Consider the following 23,405-nt stretch of genomic DNA (forward strand, 5'->3'; position numbering starts at 1 on the left):
GCATTGCTACTGTGTCGCTTTGGCCCTCAAAAACATCTTTACTGTTTTCGCCCAGTTCAAAATCCCAGATCCTCTCCATAACGATCGGGTGACACGAGTCACGCTCACAAACCGCACGGAACTGACAGTCAGAAATGGCATAGGCGCTTAATTGATTAAAGTCTGACCACAGGCTCGTTCAAGGATGAATCACGAATCTACAACTGATTTACGTCGATGACTTGGCGTGCACGGGTTTTTTTTTCGTGATGAAGATTGGAGACGTTTACCCAATAAATGTCCGGAGTGATGTAACCGACTCGCGAAATCGCCTGCTGCTTACGGTAAAACGAGTGAGAGCCGAGCCATGGGCAGGAAGACAGAGGCTGGCATTCAGCCAAAACAACAAACGGGAAAAAGCTCATGTGAACCGTGAGTCCAAAATAATAGATGACGACAGTGATGGTACTTTCTTATTCACCAAAGGCTGCTATGATGTAGAGGCGCCTTTAAATGTTCCTCCACTCCCTGAGCTCACCGAGATGAAGAACAGGTGTGTTTTTATTTAGACGGAGGATAAGAATGTGCAAGCGGTCCAAAGCGAAGGAACAGTAGAGAAATGTAACTGCGTGAAAGACGACATAACACAAGTGATAGCATCCCTGACGAGTCTCCTGACATTGACCTGCTTCTCGCCTTTATCTTGTGAAGTATCGCTGCCTTAAGAAACGAGATGTCTGTGTATATGCATGTTATTATGGATGTACACCGAATCTAGTTTTGCCATCAATCTTCTGCTGCTTTTAGGAATGGACAAATGGACCGTGTGGCACTTACATTTCCACCTGACTAACTAATTTTGAGATACGACTGAAACATCTATACCACTATAACATGCTACCTTGAGAGAGACGAATAAAGTATTTGTGCCGTTGGAGAACGGCCTACCTGTAACGGCAGCCCAGTTATCAGGGGGTCTTAGTGTGATCATTTATTAGGTCTTTGTGCATCGCCATCACGCCACCCAGTGTTGATTAATAGAATGGCATGATCTGAACGCTGAGCTGATTAAGCACACAACAGAAACAACTGACTGGTGTAAACTGAACTGGTCTCATGCCATTAATGTTTATTGGCAAGATTGGAAAATACACCATATGCAGAGAAGATGTGATGCATCTAGATGATCAACATAACAATATGGGAGGCTGGTCAATATATTGGAGCAGGAAACAGATGTTGGTTGTTCCTCTGACCGTAATATAGTGTGAGGTTATAAAGGGGCTGTTGCAAACATGCATTACATCTAGAACATGAATTTAGTAGTAAAGTGGGGAACTGAAGTTGTGCTAGTCATGCAGCTAAAAACGTGAGATTATAATGGTGCACGTTTCACTCCAGCAACAAACAAGAAAGCTAGTAGCAAAGCCAAATTATGAGAGTGAAGTTGAACATGTTTTCTAATTAACTGTATTGACTAAAATACAGTGTTTATAGTAAAGGGCTGTAAAATGCAACATCACATCCAATGTGGTTTGAAATATGTGCCATATAAACTATAAAGCAAGTGTTTATTATAAATTGTAATGTTATATTCTTCTTATTAGTGTGCAGTAATATACTTATAATGTCACCACCAAAACCATTTTACATTTATAAGAAGTAAAAATTAATGAAAACACATATTCTTCTTAATTAGCCTAGAAGTAAATCAACCACTGAAATGTAACCATTGCAACCAGGCAATGAGTCTCATAAACAGTACAATTACATACCCTTTCTTCATTGTATTGATTTGCCTAATTTGTGCAGTTTAAATTGCAACTTTTGAGTTTAACAATGTAGTGAAGGTATTATTCAAACCCAACCTGCACAACCTTTCAGTTTTTTTTTTGTCCAATAAACAATAAAAAAAAAGGTTCATAACCTATATCCGTAATACTTAAAGGCAAAGTCTCACAGTCATTTCTGTTTACCTGCAAAGAAAGTGATGCATATTAAAACCTCATACATGTGCTGTGTATGTCAAGGCTATGGGTGTGTATTCAGTTTAAATTGACCCTCTATGGACCTCAGACATTTGAGGGAATTACATTTAAGGCCACAGCTCCAGAATGATGTTTGTTTTCTGTTTTTCTAAGGCAAGTTCTACAGCCTTGTTCGCTGATTGGCTGGGAGATCATCCTGGTCCAGCCCCAACAGGAACGTTCGCAAACGTATCACTTCCTTCTGGAGCTCAGGTGTTGGAATTGGCTGAGAAAGGTCCAAACTCGGGGTCTCATTGGGTAGGATGAGAGGTGGGTGGTCTAGGAAACTCTCAAAAATATCTGAGTAAATAAAAGAAAACGACTGAGGTTTAAGGTTTCTTTAATTTATGTGACTTGTAAGTCCATATAGTGTTTTTAGAAGCTTGGGATATTTGCTGTAATCAGAATGGATATGATGTGTCTAGTTTTACTGAGCTTAACTACTTACCACCTCCAAGTTCAGTTCCTGGGGGTGGAGCCCAGCAGGAAGGCGGAGCTCTGGCTGGTCCCAGCTTATAATGAGTTAGAAGGTGGTGAAGCTGGGCGGGGCTTAGCAAGGCATGGTCCTCCTGTAGGCTGGCCCAAGATGACTGACACAAGAAAGAGACTGGTATTGTATAAAGGCCTGGCTGTAGGGAATTTACACCATCCTCTATACACTTTTCACAGTACCAGGGGCACTGAGAGGATATAGATGGTTTGAACTTGGCCTCTAGTCCTGTAGTCTTGAACTTTTAGCCTTTAGGCCAATTAGCTTTTTGGCCTCTGGACTATATAAGTGTTTAAAGAAACCTCCTGTCTGTGCCTAGACAACACTCTTCAAGACACTTTTGTTTAGAAAATTGGTAATTGCTTGTGTAATCACACTTAGAATGGCAGATAGCATCTTTTCACCAAGTACAATGAATGGACATTTCAAGCATAGCAAATGGCGCAAGGCCTCCATTAGACATAATTAACACGGCTGGGATTGATTTCGCAATTCTTTCTAACATACACCACACAGCTACTGAAAGAGTCCAGCTCCACACTGTAATGTGATCTCCATTCTAACCTTTCTCAAAATGTCTTTGCATAGACATTTACAGCTAATGCTTAGTCACCCCTGCTTTCTGTTTTATACACATGAAAACTATTTGACCAGAAGGAAGGCTCACCTACTGGACTTCCTTGAAGAAAATTTCCCTAATTGGCTAATACAGCCACTCCAAAAATTAAGTTATTTATTACTGAACTTAAGGCACTCACCAAGACCTATAATGCAAAGCCAGTTTAGCTGAAGTGTTAGCTGAATAAATAAATCACATACATCAGCTTTAATCAAAATGACAGAATGACAATACGGCCACAGCCTGGATCAAATCTATTCCGTTTATATATATATATATATATATATATATATATATATATATATATATATATATAAAATAAAGTGGAAACAGGACTTTCTTCTGCTTCCAGTTGGCCTTACCTGGATGAGGCGGGTCTTAGGGATGCACAGGAAATTCACAGTGACTGACAGCTTCTTGAGGAACTCTGAGGCAATGTCTCCTAGGCCCGCCCCCTGCAGCCAGTCGAGGACCAGGTCTAGATTAGTGCGAATCTGCACCGCACGAGACCAGGAAAACAAACCATCTAACACAGCAGGAAAAACATAAACACACATAATCAAATCAGCACCAGAGACAAACTGCCCCAAATTACAAATCTGTTCCAAAGTACATCAAATTACTTAATTACCCAATTAAGTTCTGTCAAATAATATAAATCCAAGACTCAGACTGTTACAGCTCTTCTGGGCGCATGAGTAATGCTAATGTTTTATTGATCTAACACACAGTGCAGCGCTGATGTCTCTGAAGACTGGCCAGAGCCCCCTGTGGATGCTACCTCTCTCCAGCAGGGTGTTGAGGAGGGAGGTGTTGGTGAAGAAGAAGAGGTAGCCGAAGGTCTGTGAGGTGAGTGGGGGCGAGAGGCAGGCCTCCCGCGACATCTGCAGGGAGCAGTGGTACACCTCCACCAGGCCAGCCACCGTGGGGGGCAGGCTGGACACGTCGCCCTCCTCGTCCCCGTCGCCTCCACCCACGTGGCCTGTGCCGTCCGTTGCACCGGCCTTCTCCTTCTCTTTGTCCTCGCTCGAGAAGGGGTTGGTGTCCAGTAGTGTGGGCAGCAGAGAGTACAGGGTCTGACAGTGCAAAGGAGGAAACCATAGGTAGAAGGAGCTTGACGTTCTCTCCGTATGTCCTCAGGCATGTCTTAAAATCTGTGGAGTATCTCCTAGCCACCTCCCACCTTTGTGAGGTGATACACACACTGCTGGAAGGTGTGCATGATGACATCATCAAGCTGCGCCAGCGCCTCGGAACACATGTCCATGTCAGCTGAGAGAACTGGGTCACCGGGCACTAAAAGTAACGACAACGACAAGACATGAACCATAGCTGAACCACAAACGCAGCCGAAAATTGAACAGTATGTATTAATCTATTCTGTGTAGGACTTCAGCTCACAGCTAGGTAGTTTGACCAAATGTAAACACAAAAAGCACAGTTGGCAATAATTCGATGGAAGGGAACGCAAAGTGCTTTGTCTGCTGTGCCAAACAAAATGGACAGCATGGAAAAATGAGATGTGGAGATGCAGCACATTGAGAAATGTCACACTATGTTTTGAGGAAATGCAGTTTTAGTGTATAATCTGGAAATTCAGCAAGGAACTGTACAGTTTGTTTGTTTGTTTTCTCACCTTCAAATTCCCACTCCTTCTCCATATCTTCAGCTTTGACCTGGAAGAAGTTGAGGAGCTCAGTGGCGTTGGACATCCAGAACATGAGGGGTCGGAGGTCAGAGGAGAGCTTCTGCACGCTAGGAGGAGGAGGGTCAGCTTCGGAGTCTGGAGAACTGCACACACACATATTCACCACCACCATTTGGACCCAATACAGAAGTTCAAAAATGCAGTCATGGGGCCTTAATACAGGTAAAATGGAAAGAAAGGGATGGCCTTCTATTATCATTTTATCAAAAGACCAATGCACTGATATTATTAATTAGTTCGCTGTGGACGAGATAAAAAGTCCTAGCTGACCCCACCAAGAGTTAAACCCTCTTGCCTTCGGTATGATCTACTGTCTGTATGGATTGGATGAGATCTGGAGCTACTTACACTACAGATTCTAAGATAATGGTGTTTAGGATTACACTAGGGTTGTATAGGTCATGGCTGGAATGTCTTCTCTGCGGCTCCGTTCTTTTTTCAGGTTTAGATATATGGGCTTTAGATTCTTAACAACCCCAGAGCGCAATATTTTCAGATCAGTGCTTAGTACGTGTTCCTCCTCTGTGGTACAAGGACATGACGAACAGGGTGGGGGCGGGAAGCACATCCTATACTACACGTGTTCGGTCCAGAAGTCCAATGTCTTACGTTTGTGTGGGATGTTTGTCTCCAAAGTCTTTAATGTTGTCCTGGAACATGAATAATGGAACAGGGAGAAAGAGAGAGCGAGAGAGAGAGAGAGAGAGAGAGAGAGAGAGAGAGAGAGAGATTAGAGCGGACTCGGATGAATGCTTGGGCGGGTGTGTTTGGCCAATGTGTCCGGACAATGACAGCACATTTTCCAAACGGGTGGAAATGACATCAGTCAACCTCTGTTTACAAACTCCAGTGAAATACCAGTGAAAGCCCATGTGTGTGCAGCTGTGGTTCCTCACACCACAGCCTACCCTGGCCCCAGGTCCTCAAAGCTCACGCACGCACCCAGACACACGCACACAAGCTCACACACTCTGCCATCTCCAAATCTTTTTTCAGCACTTCTACAGTAGTTGTATCATGTGTTCCCTGTGCTCTCGCCTTCTCTATATGTGGCTGTAACTGGACAGTAGTGTAACAGTGGATGGCACATTCTCACAGAGACAGATGAATGACCAGTGATAACATATTCTAAATGTATAGCTCTGCAGGTGTCAATGCAGACTTGAAAATCGCATGGCTATAATCCAGATATTTTTGAACAATCCTCTTTTTTTTCCAAATTCCATTTGAATTAATCGATTTTTGAAAGAATACTAGGGGATTGATGCTCACCCACACAATTGTTTTTATCTGATTGGCTGCCTTTAATAATAGTTGGGGTGTTAATGCAGGGTCCAGATGTTTGGAGGCATGTTCAATTACGAGTGACAGCAGATAGGCTGGCGCTAGGGGTCCACCTCCTGAATCAGGAGTCGAATTCTTCGAGATAATTTCCTAAAACAAAAATAGAAATTTAATTACAGAGGAACTCAGTTTAAGGGAAAAACATCTTGCAGTATTGTAGCGGTATTTATAGATGTATACACCAACATAGCAGTTTTCACCCATGGAAATACTGCATTACCCTGCAGCTGTATTTAACCCCATAAACAATTTCCTTTTTATCAGTTTGTTTAGGTCTTATGTGTTACCTGAGAAAGGATCAGTAACACCACCTGGAACATTTGGTAGCACTCACATGTACCTATAATGACATTTAACTGTGTGTAGATTTTTGATGTAGGGAAATTGCTACCCATGGTACAGGGGCACTACACGTGATATATATATATATATATATATATATATATATATATATATATACACACACACACACACACACACACACACACACACACACACACACACAACACAGCATCCATCAGCAAACCCACCTGTAGGAACCGTTACATATGGTAGTTATCTCTCTTCAACCGTAGCTAGCTTTAACAGTAACACTACTAATGCCAAAGAATGTCTACACCAGTGGTCCACTGTACCTGAAGGAGAGTGTCTGCGTGCTTGGCCTGAAATTTCAACACTGCCTCAGTGGAGCCCAGATAATGCCTGAGAGCTTCCTGCCTGTCCACCATGTTTCCAGTGCCAAAGGAAGCTGTACTTTCATCCTGCCAGGGTGGGGCCAGCGCAATGGGCGGGGCAGGGGTCACACGGGGATCGCGGTACAGGAAGAGGAAGTGACTCCCAAGCCCTATCAGGTCTCCAGGCATAAGCACCGCCTCTCTGTACAGTACCACTCCGTTATGAGTGACGGCCCCTCCTCTGAATGGACGCACCAGAGCTATAGGACCAACAGCAGTACAGATTATGGTTAAACAGACTGGTTAAATACTCCAGCACTAATGCAGCAGCCAAAGAGTTAAAAGAATGGCTGTGATCCAGAAGGAACTTTATTAGAGTCATCGACTCATGGCATGAACACCAAATGATGTCAGAGGCACAGAGCTTTCTGTCCTCAATGAATGTATACATTGCTCACAACAAATTACGGCGATATTCATGTTCAGAGATGTCCTTCTTCAGTTTGGAATCATTTCATAATTGTGGCTCCGATCTTATTTCTAAAACTATTAGAAGACAAGTTTGAAAATCTCTAATTCACACAGCATGAAGTAACTAAAGCTGAAGGTTATGTGCTGTGTTTCTCAACCTCATACGGGATTATCGTAGGTATACAACCTCTTCTGAGGTGTTTTTCAGGCCTTATTTTCTTAGTTTGCATCTACAAACTTGTGGTTGAAGTCTGATGTTGAAAACTGTGATGATGATCGCTCCCACAAAGATATTAGGTCTTTGTGTGGACTGCCTGGGTATCATGAAGAGTTGTCAAAGTGTTTCTAAGTATCCTTCCCTAAAAACACTTTAAACTTATTTGGTATGGTCTTAAGCAGTAGCTAAAAAGCCAGTGATTGGTGTTGCTACCTCATTTTTTTATTTTAGCTGATCTGACATATAATGACACAAATATAAAACAAAGGCACTAATAGCAAGGGTCCAAGGGCAATTTCCTGGTATATATAGTGGACTATCAAGTGCATGACTGCTGATTACTGGTGTACTCTGTAAACATCATAATCTGTAATGTACTGGTGTACGGGTGTTCTCTTATATATAGGTCTTTTCCTGCCATTTAGATTTGGATGTGTGTGTCGGGGGGGGGCGGTGCGCTACCTTGACCGCAGGACTGCTCAGAGACAGCGGAGTCCCTCCTGATGAGGAGGTGGCGGGTGAGCAGGTCAGGAGCTGAGAGGAAGGTGTCCACTCGGAGGGACCTCTTCCCCTTCCTCTCCCTCTCCCTGTCCTTCTCCCTCTCGCGGACCGTCGGCTTCCGGCCGAACACATGCGTGTGGCCCGCCATGATGTACAGCACAAAGTCCTGGGTGAATAAAACAGAAAAAGCCATGTCAGAGAACCAGGAAACGAGGAAGGAGCTGAAAGGGAGAGACAGGCAGAGTGGATAAAAAAAGCCTGTTGTCATTTTCGGCGCTGCTGTTATGACAATCGGCGCGATCTTAAGTTTACTGTCTTCAAGAAATGGAAAGCTGATAAGGGATGAAGTGTGTTACAGTTTTCAACAATGCGCTCTTGTGTGAGGTCATTGTGCAGCGGGGCCAGATGTAGACATAGCGAAGTGTGTGGAGGCACTGTGTGGCCTGATAGGGCGTTGTATGGCTGTGTATAGCTCTTCTGTGCTGCGTGCCCAACGGCAGATAAACTCGAGAGTATGAAAGAGGAGATGGTATGTTGCGATTAGGCGGGATGCAGGTATGAGGTCATGAGACAGCGCCGTGATAGTGTGGTGCTGCATGTCTAGCCTTGCTTTGGTCAAAGCCTTGCAGAAGCAGGAAGTATGGGCGGTCTGTGGGCGGGAGGATCAGGCTCTGGGACATCACTTCCAGGTCACAGGCATCTTTGTCCTCGTCCGACCCTCGTGGACGTCGCTCCACATCACCCGAAACCCTTGATGTAGTGACCTTTAGCACAGAGAACAAAAGCTGTGGGTTCATACTTTAGTACTGTCGCAAAATTTGTGAGTGACAAGTAACACATTTATTAGAGAAGAAAACGGGCATGTAAAGCACTTATCTCAACCCTCTGGTTGTTTTGTATGAGCGTACCGTGCTCTGATCTAATTAGAGGAGAGCAAGTTTTTGCGAAAGTGTCTAAAGTTTGTGTCCCACACATTCTAAGAAACTCACACTGTATGTAGTACACAGTGCTTATGTCCGTTCCATATATCTGCGATGTATGTGTGTCTTGGTCTTTTCATCTCCCTGTCTTTTTCTCGGGTCCTCACCTCTCCTGTATCCGTTGCTATCATGCTCACTATGTTCTTCCTGTCCTGTGGTCCACCATTGGTTGCTGTGTTGCCACCGTATCTGGGGTCGTTGGTGGCCTGGTTGCCATGGCGGCGCCTCAGGCTTATGTTCATTTCACTGATGCTCCTTCGGAGCTCCGTGTTCCGGCCACGATGACCTCTCTCCTCTTCAGGACCGCCTCCTGATGCCATGCGGCTCCGCCTCCAGCGCACTGCAGTTGCAGCAGTAATCAAACCATCACAATCCTCTACTCATCCAATCACTCTACATCATTTTCTTATTCATTTTACACTAAACCATTTACACACATCTATACTGCTGCAGCTCGATTTATTAAAAGGGAACTCTGAATGACTTTTGCTGTGTAATGCTCGTTTCTGTATTTTGAAGCAGTACTCCATACAGCCATCTATAAATCTAGGCATTATACAAAAACACTTTTGACCAGGAGTCACTAATTTTTTTAAATGACTTTTAGTAAAAAAGTAAAAAAAAAAAAAAGTATAATACTAATTTATTTTTTACATTTCTATATATCAGTGTCTACATAGCAGATGTAGCATCTTATAGCATCTGCATAGTGTATCTATAAACTGTTGTGTAATTGGTAGGGATACATTGAAAACTACCATAGCATTGCAGGTCAGTTCCAAGCCAATGACATTACTCCTTTCTCACCATGGTAGTTCTCCCCATCCCTCTCTCTCTCCTTCTCCTTCTCCCTCTCCTCCCTCTCGTATTCATCCCGTCGCTGGATCTCAAAGCGGCGCTCAAAGCCGTCCTTGGGCCTCCACATGTCCACCAGGAGCAAGGGGCATTCCCAGGGAGCCACGCCTCTCCGGCACTCCGTCTGCCATTGGACGGCTCCATCCGCCTGCTGGATTGGCTTTCCGATGACATCGCACAGCAGGAAGTCCTCCGGGCAATGCTTCTGTGGAACTGATCAGGTGCACAGGATGTTGGGACATTCAGTAGGATTAGTCATTTCCAAATTTAGACCCAGTGCCCTTGTAAGTGATTTATCCCTCATACACTCAACAATATACTTATCCATACACCAGCATTGGTTGTTTTCGCACGCAGGAACATATAATTCAACACTTATATTTACTCAGCACTTATATTTTCTCAACACTTTATCAATTGAACACTTAAGTGATTGTTCTCTATTCCAGACCTGGAGTAGCACTCTCAAGCACAGTGTAGTGTGACACACCTGACTCAAGTCTTTCACGACTCGAAACTGTGCTACAATAGGGAAGACACCAGATAACCGTGCCGTGCCCTGGTGCTCCAGGACTCAAAGCCCATCCATTATCCCACACAGTCCAGGGCTCATCTCTGCTATATTCACCTGTGTCATCGCTCTCGCTCTCACGCTCTCTTTCGGTGTAGCGGGTGATGACCTGCTGGATGAGCTGTCGTGCAGTGGAGTGGATGTTAGCCAGCAGGCTACGGTAGTTCGCCCCGCTCGACAGAGCATCGCCGTAGATCTTCACCAGGCCCGGGGCTGAAGACGAGGCAGGGGGCAGGTAGTGATGCGACGACGGAGTGGCTGAGTGTGCCCACAGTTCCCGCTCACGTTCTCCAATGGCACGGTCACGATCGCTGTTGGACCTCCCTCTCAGGAAGAGATGGGACAGGCGCTTGGCACGAGACTGTTGATTGGCTGGACGAGGGCGAAGGAAGGCCGGGGGGGTTGAGGGGGAGGGCGGGGCTAGAGAGGGGTTAGAGAGTGAGAGGGCAGAGGTAGGGGCTGGAGGTGGGGCCTCATGCACAGAGGCTGCATCTGAGCTATTGGAAGATCTGAGGAAGTGAAGAGAAAGGGATTTCCTAAAATAAACTAGATGCACATAAAGTAAACCTGTTTTAACCAGTATAAAACATTTTTTCACCACTCCAGACATTGATGATCTATTTGACCTTTTTGAACATGTTGCTTTAACTACTTAAGTACACTAATTTTACATATAGAAAAACTAAAACCTGTACTTCTGTTTTCAAATATCATTTACCACAAACCAAACAAACAATACCTTTTAAACCTGTTAATAGAGAATTCATTATTAACCTATGAGGTCCTCAGACAGTGTCGGCATTAGTATTCAGAAATTGTGTGTATTATTTGGAATGTAATTTGAGTTTTGTGTGTAGACTGACCCATAGCCCTGTGGGTAGACTGGCCCATAGTTTTGTGGGTAGAATTGCCCATAGATTTGTGGGTAGATTGGCCCATAGATTTGTGGGTAAAATAGCCCAGAGATTTGTGGCTAGACTGGCCCAAAGCTTTGTGGGTGGACTGGCCCATAGATTTGTGGGTAGACTAGCCCATAGCTTTGGGGTTTGTGTTTTAGGGGGTTGGAAAATGGTGTAATGATTCTTATGCCCCCTGCTAGGCTTTGAAACTGGTGAGTAGTGGTGAGTACTGGTGCTGGAATGGAGAAACAAAAACACTGTCTAGTCTGGCACATTGCATCAAATAACAGCACATAAAGAAAGACTTAACTGCTACAGACAAGAAGAATTTACTGTAATACTGGGTTTTCTATCAATAACATAAAACTAGAAAAACGTCCACTGACTTGACTGATACTGCACTGGGCCAGCGTGCTCCCAGCTTGGCAAAGTGCTTCCGAGGAGAATTTATCCACAGGCCCACAGGGAAATGGAGCTTCCGGAAACGCGGACTACCAGACTCCTCCATCTTGGCAGCCAAAGGAGGGAGAAAGAGGTACAGAAAAAAATGCAGAGAAACGAAGCGGAAAGTAATAAATGATGAAAGAAGAATAAAGAACAGAATTGATATTAATAGGAGTAGGAATGCAAACGAAGCAGTGGGAATGAAATGAATGAAAAGAGGTCAAAAGAAAAGGAAAAAAGACAAGAGAGGGAGTTAAGTTTGCGCGGCTAACATGAGTCATCTTTAGAGGCTAATCTTATTAGGAATTTTTCTTGTTTGTGTGGTTAGTCTTTTGCCCTATTGTCCTCATCCAAATCATCTTCCAGTTTATGACACCAGTTGATAGATGACAGGAAATCCTGAAATATCCTTTCGAGCAATGAGGACATGCAAGGTAGAGCATTTTTCCTGCTTTGTTCAGCTACGAGTGAAACCACACATGATGTTAATGGAAGAGTAAGTGGGAACGGGCCACAGTGTTACACAGTAAATACTCGGGGATTCAGGAAAATGCTTTTGAGCTAAGCTGTTCTTTGGGGGTTGTGGAAGAGTCAGGCTCAGCAGGTAGAGAGTAACTGTTATCTGCTTGCTCACTTTCCCCGAAATGAAGGCCTTTCCCAATATTAGTTTGAACTGCTGACCATACTGCACAGTTCACACATCAGACTACATTAGAACTACATTCTAATATAAGCCAAAACCAATTTAATTGCTTTTCATACAGCAAACTATGAGGGCTTTTTGTGGAAGACACATCACAATACTAACTATAATTCAAACATTTCTATTCTTCAAGACAGAGTAAGTGATTCCTCTCACCAGCAGATGACGTTCAGTGTGACTCACCCACTGCGACGCCTTCGTATCGGATTAAATCTCTTTAAAGGATCCTATTGTTGTGAAAACTGTACTACCTCGAAACAAATATGCTGAAAAGCTGTTAATTGCCGATCCACTGTTACCTTCCCTTATTCCAGAGAAATTAAGTTAGAAAAGTCCATTGTTTGGCGGGGAGGGGGGGGGGGGTATCCTCACAGTGCTTTCTCTTCTGACCTAGTCAGTGTCTTGCTTCTCAGAGCACTTCTTTTTCATTTGTAACCCCTCTGTCTATCTCTGCTCGTCTTTCTCTGCACCTCTCCAAATCCTTGCTTTGGCTTTCTCCGTCTCCCTCTTTTTCTGTCTTTCACTCCTAATGTGGGTCTATAGATAGAGAAGCAGGCCCATTGTTCTTAGTGACAGAATTTCCTTCCCCATTGCAGGACAACACCTATATCCTGAGAGAGAGAGAGAGAGAGAGAGAGAGAGAGAGAGAGAGAGAGAGCTAGAGAGAGAGAGAGAGAGAAAGAGAGAGAGAGAGAGAGAGAGAGAGAGAGAGAGAGAGAGAGAGAGAGAGATGTAAGGATGTAGAACGCACACACAGTCAGGCTAAAAACACAGCTGAACATTATGCTTGTAGACAGGGATTGTAATGATTTGAAGCCTGTGTAAGGACAGGTGCTGTTTATACACCACATCCTGTTCAGATGTACCCTGAATCTCCATCAGTGTATCGCAGAATGTGAGTAGTCATTTGAACACTCCTATGGGGCTGAGTGTTCATTAAAACTGACTGAATTATGAAGGCTCCTAGTTACATTATCAGGTTCATCAAGATGAAGGGATAATGTCTAAATACATAATTGTTTGGTTTAGTTCGTCAAGCACCTGAGTACACCAGCCAGGAATTGCTTAATTATATTGTCTTCAAACTAGTAACAGATTTACAGATGATAAAACTGCATATTTTCACACATATTACAAACCGAGCCCAGACATGTATGCTTACCTCAGCAGGTTTTATACATAGCAGTTGATTTGAGGGGTCTTTTCTGAAAAGAGGAAGTAAGAGACCTTGTCTGACGGGAAGCTGGTGAGAGAAGGGCACCTATGACCTTTGACTTCGACAACAACAGGATAATGGTGACAGGAAAAAGAGTGTGTGCATGTGTGTGTGTGTGTGTGTGCATGTGTGTGTCTGCAGTACTTTTCTGGGCATTTCAGAGAGGGTCATTAAGTACAGACCTGTAGTTTCTATGCAGTAAAATATCTTTTCCACTGAATTCTTTGCTCTTATTTTCACTGTCAGTTTTATTCATTTTGCAAGCAGATGGATTTATATTGCTTCTGAAAATCCTTTGGGGTCACATACAAGACATCTGTGAAACACACACTAGCACACACTAGCAGACACTGAGCTGCAGGATTCTCAGACAGGAAGCTCTGACAGCAGGCTGTGAAGGCTCCTGTGCGTCATTCCTATTCGTCCCTCCATGTTTGTTTTTGGCAAGTGAGTGAAAGCTTTTCTTGACTGGAGAAGAGAATGTGCATGGAATGAGTGAGTACAGTGCAGTAGTGTGTTCTGTCCACCGGCAGACTGTTCTCATGCATTACTGTACAGTTAATTTCCTACTGTGGAATCCTAATTCAGCTGGATTGCGCTTTCAGAAGCTAACAGTGCCCTGCAAAGGCAGATAAGAGTTACTACACGGTGAATCACAACCGAACTGATCCCCAATTTCTAATTTCAGGTTTTACATTTTTCTGAGCCTAATAAGGTCCATGTTCCAGATCAGTTCAACTTTAATAAGGAATTAATAATGGGTTCGGGAAGAGACTAGGACTGTGATACTCATTTTACGTTTATGCTGTCACTGTATGTGCATGTTTTAGGGATCTGATGGCAGTTTATGTTCAACTCCATTTAATCAGCTTTCCCCCTCCTCTAGTAGACTAAAGCAAAATCAAATGAAATGATAACCTATGCAAAGAGTGAATGCTTTCCTAATTCTGATTATATGAATACTGGATATTCCATATTTACATATGGATAAAGAATACAGGATACAGAAACTGTAGGGGGAAAAAAACAATTTTAAATTAACTGGTATTAAATGGTAAAGGCATGCGAAATAACTGAAAGGGAGCCTTTTGTTAGATGGAGAGGGAAGGTAGTTCTTCTGAAGAAATCTACCTACCTTTGGGGGAACGATAGCACACGCCTGCCACAAGACTGCGTGCACAAGTACAGCAATGTTTAACACGTCGGTGCGACACGGCGACTCGTAGAGCCCCGCCCCCTGCCCTGTGGCGGAGCTTAGCTATCCCACAATTCACTGCGCTTCGCTGGTTTCTCAGGAGGACGTTTCGGTAAGGACGTTTTAGGTGGGTCAGAAAACTGCTTGGTTTAGCGTTTTCTTAATATTTTGTTAAGTTCACGTTTTAAGAACGTGGACGTCTACGTTACATATAATGATAGTTAATTTAGTAACTGACAGATGTTTCCCATTGTTCCTTTTGGCTAGCTAGCTAAAAGAGCTTATGGTAGCTAGCAGTCCCTAACCGCTTAGCTAGCCATCAAGGTTACAACGGGTGCGTAAAGTCGGTCAGTGGGATTCTCATCTCTCAGGTTTCTGTTTATGCTTTAAAAGGCTTTGTGAAAATCCTGAATTTGATAAACTAAACATCGAGTAATCAAAACGTTCTATAGTAAGGTTAGCTTGTTTGCATTTGGGACCGTCGCCGTCTGTCCAGGCCAAACGGCTCGCTAGTTGCGGTATTGACTGAACACCGTGACCGCTAATGTTAACATACTTTAGCTCAGCTACAGTCCCTCTGTCTCTGTCCCTGGCTCAGCTACAGTCCCTGTCTCTGGCTACGTTCCGTCTACCACCCTGTTAGCTGACTGAAGGCCGCCCATTGAGTTAGCTAGTGTTAAAGCACTCGAATCATGAACCGTCAGTTTTTCCTGTACTGCTGTTTCATGCTTACACCTGTGCGCGCGCGCGCGCGTGTGTGTGTGTGTGTGTGTGTGTATACTTATAGTGTTGACCTAACCGTCAAATATCGGTCAAAGATGTCAAACGTCATTGAAGAGAAGATTAAGAATTACAAAACGGCCCCATTTGACGCCCGTTTCCCCAATACCAATCAGACACGAAACTGTTATCAAAACTACGTTGGTAAGTGTTGGTAGTGGTTGAAATATTACGTTAACACTATGCATTTATTTAAATTCCAGATGGACGTATTTTTAGTTAGCATCTTATCAGTGTATACCTGATCCCAGCTGTCTTGGTTTTAATCTGAGAGGGTTAGTCTGAAATTCAGATGCGGGAACACTTCATAGAAAGAACAATTGATGAGTTGCATCATGTTTTTTTGGACAACTGATTCACCTAAAGAAAGTGACTCGTATAACTAATTGAGAAATTAAGACCCACAATCTTGCTGTGGGGAATTTTTCATTTGCTCATATTTACGATACACTTGAACTAGTGTCCAATCGTTTTGTAGTATTCACCTTGTTTCTTTGACACATAGCATTACAGGTGTTCTTAAGTTGTCTGTGTTGCATGCATTTGTTAAAAACTGCATGGATGGTTCAAATCCAGAGATGCAACCATGTAGTAGTAGGTACAGTGTTAACCCACACGCAGAGTAGAACTGACCATGAAGGTTTATACCATGGATTAAGTTGTAATGTTGCAATTTAATGTGTGGGGTTTTTTGTTTTTTTACATGGGCCTAATGTGTGTTGTTCTGTCCTTCACAGACTTTCACAGATGTAATAAGGCATTGACTGCAAAAGGACAGGATACTTCTCCTTGTGAATGGTATCAGAAAGTATACAAGAGCCTGTGCCCCATTAACTGGGTAAGAAAGACTATTTCCTTTTGGATCAACACAGCTTTATTTGCATGATTTTGTCTATCGATTCTGGTTCTTATTGATTCCAAGTTTTGAATCCAAAATGGTGAAAAAAGGTACCTAATGTTTAGGAATATCTTTTTCTTTTTTTTGTCAACTATTATTCAGTTTTAGCCTTATCCATTATGCTGAATTCTTGATAGATGCCACAATAAATTACCTTTTGATAATGAATAACATCTTTGGTACTAAAAAAAACAAAACACTGCAGAACATCAGTGTAATCAGTGCACTAGCAGTCAACTGAAACCCAAAAAAGTTCTAATGGTTGTTTAGAAACATTTGTGAATTTGCTTTTCTCTGGTGGAGGGAGTGTACTTTGGATTTAGTGTCCTGGTCATCTGCTTATCTAAAGGATGATGACTTGACAATGGAGAGGCTTTAGCCCTTTTACAACAAATGCCACTCTGACACTCCTCGGTTTTCTCACTGGTTTTCCCTTCATTGCTAATGAGAAAGGGGTATTGCAGGCTGGCTGTACGGGACATGTGAGGTGTGTGTGTGTGTGTCTGCGGAGCTGGCTAAAGCAGCATTTGGGCTTGGAGACCCCAGTTGGTGGAACATGGTGCACTGCTGAAACTCAGTAGCCTGAATGTTCCCAAGATGCTTTGCCATGTTGGAGGTACAACCTCCTTTACAACTGGTCCACTTTCTTCACATTTCACACTTTTTACCTTTTAGTTTTCTCTCACATAGTGAAGCCAAACTTTTGAGCGATTCCCACGGTCCATCTTCTGCTAATGCTATATAATAAAATAGCTATGCGATGGCGTATTACACAATACAGCTGTCCAATGTCTCCTGTCCAGTGATAAGTGGAATCAATGTGTTTGGTTTTTTTTTTGTTTTTTTTAATGGGTGCTTGGTTTTTGGAATTTTGGAACCAGTTTTGATACCCAACCCTAATGATCACACACCAGTCATTTGAATATTGTAGGGAATGTGTTCATTTCTTTTGGGCACAACTTTGGTGGTTTGTCATTTAAAGTTACAGGGGATGCCATGAAGTGGCATATAATGTTTATTTTTTGTGTGTGTATAATTTAGGGATAATGGAAAATAATGGATTTTGACGTGACTAAAATACTCCTCCAAATGGTGGCATAATTGCTCTTGTTTCAGCCACAAGACAGATGGACCTCTTGGCCTCATTAAACACATCTGAACTGAATCTGTGCAGTACTGGCTACTCTTCAGCTGCCCACCTGCATTCAACACTAGACATGCTGACAAATGACATTTATTTATTTTTTACTTGTACCTTTTTCTGTGTGGAATTTTCACTGTCTGTGATTTTTAATTTGAGCTGAGCTCCATCAGTCATACTTTTGTTTTGTTTAATTTATTTATATTACTTCAAGAGCTTCCTCAGATCTGTTGTACTACCCTGCATCAGACAGTAGAGGTCTCGCTGCATTCACGTTCTACTAGGACAGTCCTGAAGAGGACATCCTAGTCTTCTAGAGGCTGCAGGCAGAGCCCCGTTACTGCTTTGTAGTGCAGTAGCTGGTAGCAGATTCACGCTGAGCTGTAATTAAGTGAAGGAGGCTACAGTCAGCATTGATGCTAAATGACGATTACCATTTTCACCATGTCTGTCTTCTTTCTGTCTAGGTGGAGAAGTGGGATGAACAGGTCCAGAATGCATCCTTCCCAGGAAAGATCTGAACAAGCTGTGGTCCTTTGTTTACTAACATCTCTGCATCTCTTGTAGATTACCTCACAATTTAACCGTGTGTTACTTTGCATCAGATTGCCCTGACCTGAAAATGACCTCCTGTGACCGTTAAGAGGCCCTGTTATTCTACTTCTTACACAATAAACGCACAAAGTGATTTACATTATGTACTTCATTTGAGAGGGAAGGGGCTGAAAATCATTTTGATTTTCACTAGCACAACACATACCAGCAACTAAGATGTTTTTAGTTGTTAAAGGGGTGTGTATTGTTGAATAAAGAGAAATGCAACTTACAAAAGCCTTGCATATGTATTCTATGTGATGGGGAGCATCCAAGTAAGTGACTAACTATTCAGGCTCTTTACAGTTTGGTTCCTGTGTTGCTCCCATCCATGATCACATGCCCAGGGTAGCTGGATATCTCACTGGCCCACACAAGGTTTGTGTTTTTGTAGGTAGTATTGCGCAATATATAAAAAGGGTTATAAAATAAATGCTTGACTAAGGATGGTATGAAGTCCACACCTCAAGGCAGAGGCAGCAGGTAAGTATGCAAGTAATTATTTCTCTGCCTGGGTGCCCTGAGCCTGTCTGATCATGTATGTTTTGTTAAAGTGGCCATGTGCAAGACACAGAAATGTGTTCATTTAAATCAGGAGGGGTTTCTCCTCAGGGAGCAAAGATGGGATAAAACAATATCCTGTGGTAGGTTGGAAATGGCTGATTGGGGGTCATAGAACTTGCTTGTTATTTAAAGAGACCCACACTGTGAGACCACTTTATTAGAGACATCTGCCCTTTTTATGATTGAACATATCCTGTATGGAAAAATGTTACCCTGGAGTGCAGCATAAAATAAAGTGAACAAGTCATCAGTGGATCAGTTTCAGTTCAAATGGGCAAAATTGAGCGATCTGAATGGTTTTCAGTGCCAGACTAGCTGTGGCTATTATTTCAAAAAGTGCCAATCTTGTGTGGCTTTCTGATGCAGTGACGTCACGAGTATACGGAGAACTATTCTCTGAAACTGGGAAAATATCCACTGTGGATCCTGTGCACATCGACAATTTATTGATGAAAGGTGTCAAAGGAGGATGTCGAGAATCATTCTGACAAACTGGCATTGCACAGTTGAGCAAATTGGAAGCGAATACAAGGCTGATGCTCACTCTCATGTCTGCACAACTACTCACTCCTCACCACAGGTTGGTTATTACAGCAGATGACCAGTTGGAGAGCCGTTGCTGTCTAAGTGAAACGGGCAAGACTCCAGTGGGAAACTTGATTCGATGAGCCCTTCCTGTTAGGCATCAGCAGCTCAGGATGGTGGAGGTGGAGTAATGGTGAGAAATGTTTTCTTCGCACCCCCTGGAGCTTCTGATATCTGGATGAACGTTTGGACAGTCAGGCTTAACTAAGCATCGTGGCCAACCTAGTTCATCCCTTCACAGCAACTGTTTACCCTATGAGAGAAGGACACTTTCAGAAGAACAATGCACGTGACAAAAGAGGCATATAGTCATGGACTGGTTCCAGGAACATGATGGCAAGTTTTCACAGTCACCAAGTTGTAATCCTATAACCTACAGCATGGGCTGTTGAGACACTTAGTGGAATCTACGCTGCAACATATTGCTGCAGTTGATAAAGTCAAAGGAGGTCCAACATGCTCCTGGACAGGTGTCTGATAACGCGGGCACTGTGAGTATAATGGCTGTTTAATAATGACTAATTAATAGTACTACATGTAAAAACACACAATTCAGTGGCTGAAATGGGCAGAAAAAGTGGTGGCGCTGTGAGTTGCAGCCTGACTGCAAATGGAGGAGGAATGCTTATTATGCCAGAAAAGCACATCAAAGGCTTTTGCTAAAATATTGTAGTAGCTCAATTACAAGATTACATTGTTGTTAGTCAGTGGTGGGGAGCCTTACCCATAAACTCACACTACAGGTGTTGATTCAGTCCAAGCAAGAGTACACCTTTCATGTTTCATTAGTTGGTCTCAATCTTCAAACAACTGAGCAGCTGTATACAATGGTATATCTATGGTGTAAAAAAAGGGCCTCATGTCTTGTAGAACATAACTGAATAATAAGCACCCTCAAGAGTCCAGAAGTATAATAGCTGAGAGCAATGATGTATTCAAGAATGCCTTTCTTGGAAACAAGAATGAATTATAAATAGAACTTAAAAAGATCATTGTAGTGTTATAATGAAGTTATATATTTGATGGGGGTGATGTAGATTAATCTGGCATCAGTTGGTGACTGTTACATGATGGCTGCTTTTATGGTTGAGGATGGTTAAGAATAAATAAATAAGACAAGAATATACCATTGTAGAGGTAAGATGACAATTATGCTTGAAAGTGGTTTTAAATGCTAATTTCATGTTGATTGAACACTGGTCATATGACCCCTGATTAGTATATTGCCAATTTGGAATAAATTATAACTACAGTGAGTATGTTTGTAAGGACTCTTGATCTGTCTGAAAAGACATTGAACTGTCTGGAGTGTTCCTACCTTGAGCCACATTGTCAACCCAAAACCATGAACGTTTCTAATACTTTGTTGTTGTTTTATAAACTATAAGAGCATAGAAGAAGTCATAATAATGGTGATTACATGACGGAAAGTAATAATGATCTGGGATCTGATAGTACCACATTAATAATATGTGTAGTTAATGTAAGTAATATAACCAAATACATTAACGTAATGTTAGTAACACGTTAGCAATATAGCTAATTCATGTAAGTAAAGTATCAATAATATTTAATTAAGTAACATATCAACAATAGGCCTATATGTACTTAATGTAAGAAATGCATTGACAATACTACTTAAAGTAATATATCTAAATGTATGTATTTTAATCATCAATATCTTTTGTCCATCTGCAAACAGTATAAAGATATTAACTTGATTGTATGTAATGATTTAGCACTGCTACTTCACTGATATGTTGTGTTTTTAAAAGTGACAAATACGGGAAAGTGGCTTTAAAAACACCAGTACATGAACACTCCTGAAGAAAACGTGGTGACACATTCAGAGACTCCTCTCTGACATAACCCACACTGCAATGCAGGAGTGTTTTGTGAACATGTTAAAAGTGGTTCTAATCATGTCTCCTTAACAATATTTTCCACATATCATCTTGAACCTTTTGGAGGGCTAATTTAAGTAATCAGTTATAATATGTAACCCTAATGTTTAATTTGTTTATAAATATAAACTAGAATATATTAGTAGATAATTATAGAATATATGCATGTTTCATGTGTCCTTCAATAATTAGATGATGGAGCTCTCTCTCCTTGGGGTCTAGTTTACTTAAGGCCAAATTCTGGTTTGGAATTAGCAGTGATTTACCATCAAATCCCAGCAGCTCTGAAACTCCAGATCCTTCTGGATCAATAGGTTCACTATCGTCTACTTCAGATCAGCCTACTGACTGTACCCATGGTTAATGAACCGACGTACTGCGAGGGGATGGTGCGATGTCCAGCATGAAACCCTTCTGAGGGGCACGGTTGTGACCCTGGATGATGGGAGGATGTGTGTGGGACACATGAAAAGTCACGAACAGGGTCACTTGCTCTCCTAAGGTGAAGGCATTGTGATGGAGACTGTCACCCAGGAGGTAAAATGGGTACTCGGGTTGCTGTGCCAGAGAGCTGGCCCTTTGGTGTGGTGGTAGAGGCATGTGTTTACCACCTGTAGGACCCGGATATGGTTGATGCCCTCAGCTTTCCTCACAACAGCCATGACTCATTTGGGCGCTAGGAGGGAAAAGTACATTAAAATGCTGTTTATTGACTACAGCCCAGCATTTGACACTTTAATCATCTCCACACTCACCACCAAGTTTGCGGACCTGTGAATAAACCCATCCCTGTGTTTGCATCTCCAGCTTCCTCACAGGCAGATCAAAAGCAGTATGGGTGGCCAGCCATGTCTCATCCTCCCTCCTCTAAGCAGTGTAGCCCCACAGGGTTGTGTCCTGAGCCCCCTGCTGTGCTCATTGTACACATATGACTGTGTGCCCACTTCCAGCTCTGCCACCGTGGTCAAGTTTGCTGATGACACTGCTCTCTGAGAATGAACAGAAGGCCTACTTGTAGGAAGTTAAGCACCAAGAGATCTGTGAGGAGAACCACCTCCTCCTGAATGTCAGCAAGACAAAGGAATTGACAGTCAACTTTGGCAAGAAGCAGCAAACTCTCACCCCCTCAGGATCAACGGTACCCCAGTGGAATGAGTGGACAGCTTCTGATACTTTGGTGTCCACATTACACAGGGTTTGACCTGCCACATCAAAACCCTGGCGAAGAAGGCCTGTCAGAATCTTTACTACCTTAGACAATTGCAAGACTTTAAATTGCCCTCTGTGGTGCTAAAGAACCTTTGTTCTGAAAGTAGATGGGGTCAAATTTCTGCTTACTTCACCATAAAATACTTTAACAGTTTTATACTTTATGATCTTTGAATCTTTGAATGTTCACCTAACATAATAAATGAAAACTTTATACATTTGCTGATTCACATGACCACATTATTAATGTCTAAATGTTGCAATAAACATGAAAAATAATCACAAAAGAAGTGACAAAAGAAGTTTTCCAAAGTAAAAAGAACAAAATGTAATTCACAGATTACCTTAGGCTAACTATAAGACTATTTGAGGTTACAACACAATTTGAAGTTGCAATACATAAACAGCCCAACCTTTTAGAAATTATTTTTATAGCCACAAATAGCTTATAATGAAAAGTAGAATTGCAATAGTCAACCAAGGTTTGAAAGTACACTTCTCATGTTGATCACTAGGTGGCACTATGGATTTAGTGAAAATCCAGTTATGTTCACTGAATTTATATCTCAGTGAATAAAGGTCATACAAAAATGTTTGCCCTTTAAAAGTACATGAACTGTTATTTAATCTGGTGGAAGTTAGAATTTGGAAGCATATTAGGAGCATATAGTTTTAAGAAGACATTACATTTTGTTCTTTTTACTTTGTTTGGAAAACCTATTTCGTCACTTCTTTTGTGTTTATTTTTCATGTTTCAAGTGACTATTTCATTAGTAATCTTATGCAAAACAATCCCCCGAGTTATCTTCACTGCCTGAAGCAGTGGGGATTTCAGCT

The 23,405-nt window shown here is 42.3% G+C and overlaps 2 protein-coding genes across 4 annotated transcripts; one reads left to right on the forward strand and one right to left on the reverse strand.

Annotated features, from left to right (window-relative positions):
- Nucleotides 1–1,088: 1,088 nt before the first annotated feature.
- On the reverse strand, nt 1,089–13,040 carry rasip1 (Ras interacting protein 1). Of its 2 annotated transcripts, XM_026999111.3 has the most exons (16): nt 12,639–13,037; nt 11,722–11,843; nt 10,494–10,945; nt 9,818–10,078; nt 9,118–9,350; nt 8,636–8,794; nt 7,992–8,196; nt 6,803–7,101; nt 6,096–6,257; nt 5,433–5,473; nt 4,752–4,906; nt 4,299–4,411; nt 3,897–4,191; nt 3,478–3,641; nt 2,455–2,596; nt 1,089–2,306 (listed from the first exon to the last, which is right to left on the reverse strand). In XM_026999111.3, the coding sequence occupies exons 2-16, from the start codon at nt 11,841–11,843 to the stop codon at nt 2,128–2,130; spliced, it is 2,982 nt and encodes a 993-aa protein (XP_026854912.2). In that variant the 5' UTR covers nt 12,639–13,037; the 3' UTR covers nt 1,089–2,127. The 2 variants fall into 2 exon arrangements, with proteins under 2 accessions (XP_026854912.2, XP_081552394.1); XM_081696268.1 differs by lacking the exon at nt 6,096–6,257 and having other exon boundaries at nt 12,639–13,040.
- Nucleotides 13,041–14,893: 1,853 nt separating this feature from the next.
- On the forward strand, nt 14,894–18,404 carry cox6b2 (cytochrome c oxidase subunit 6B2). 2 transcript variants are annotated; one of them, XM_026999186.3, is made up of 4 exons: nt 14,894–15,005; nt 15,681–15,817; nt 16,411–16,511; nt 18,180–18,404. In XM_026999186.3, the coding sequence occupies exons 2-4, from the start codon at nt 15,712–15,714 to the stop codon at nt 18,231–18,233; spliced, it is 261 nt and encodes an 86-aa protein (XP_026854987.1). In that variant the 5' UTR covers nt 14,894–15,005; nt 15,681–15,711; the 3' UTR covers nt 18,234–18,404. The 2 variants fall into 2 exon arrangements, with proteins under 2 accessions (XP_026854987.1, XP_026854986.1); XM_026999185.3 differs by having other exon boundaries at nt 14,927–15,020.
- Nucleotides 18,405–23,405: the final 5,001 nt, after the last annotated feature.

This window comes from Electrophorus electricus, chromosome 14 (assembly GCF_041902795.1).
Source record: "Electrophorus electricus isolate QZ-2024a chromosome 14, ASM4190279v1, whole genome shotgun sequence".
Taxonomy (NCBI): domain Eukaryota; kingdom Metazoa; phylum Chordata; class Actinopteri; order Gymnotiformes; family Gymnotidae; genus Electrophorus; species Electrophorus electricus.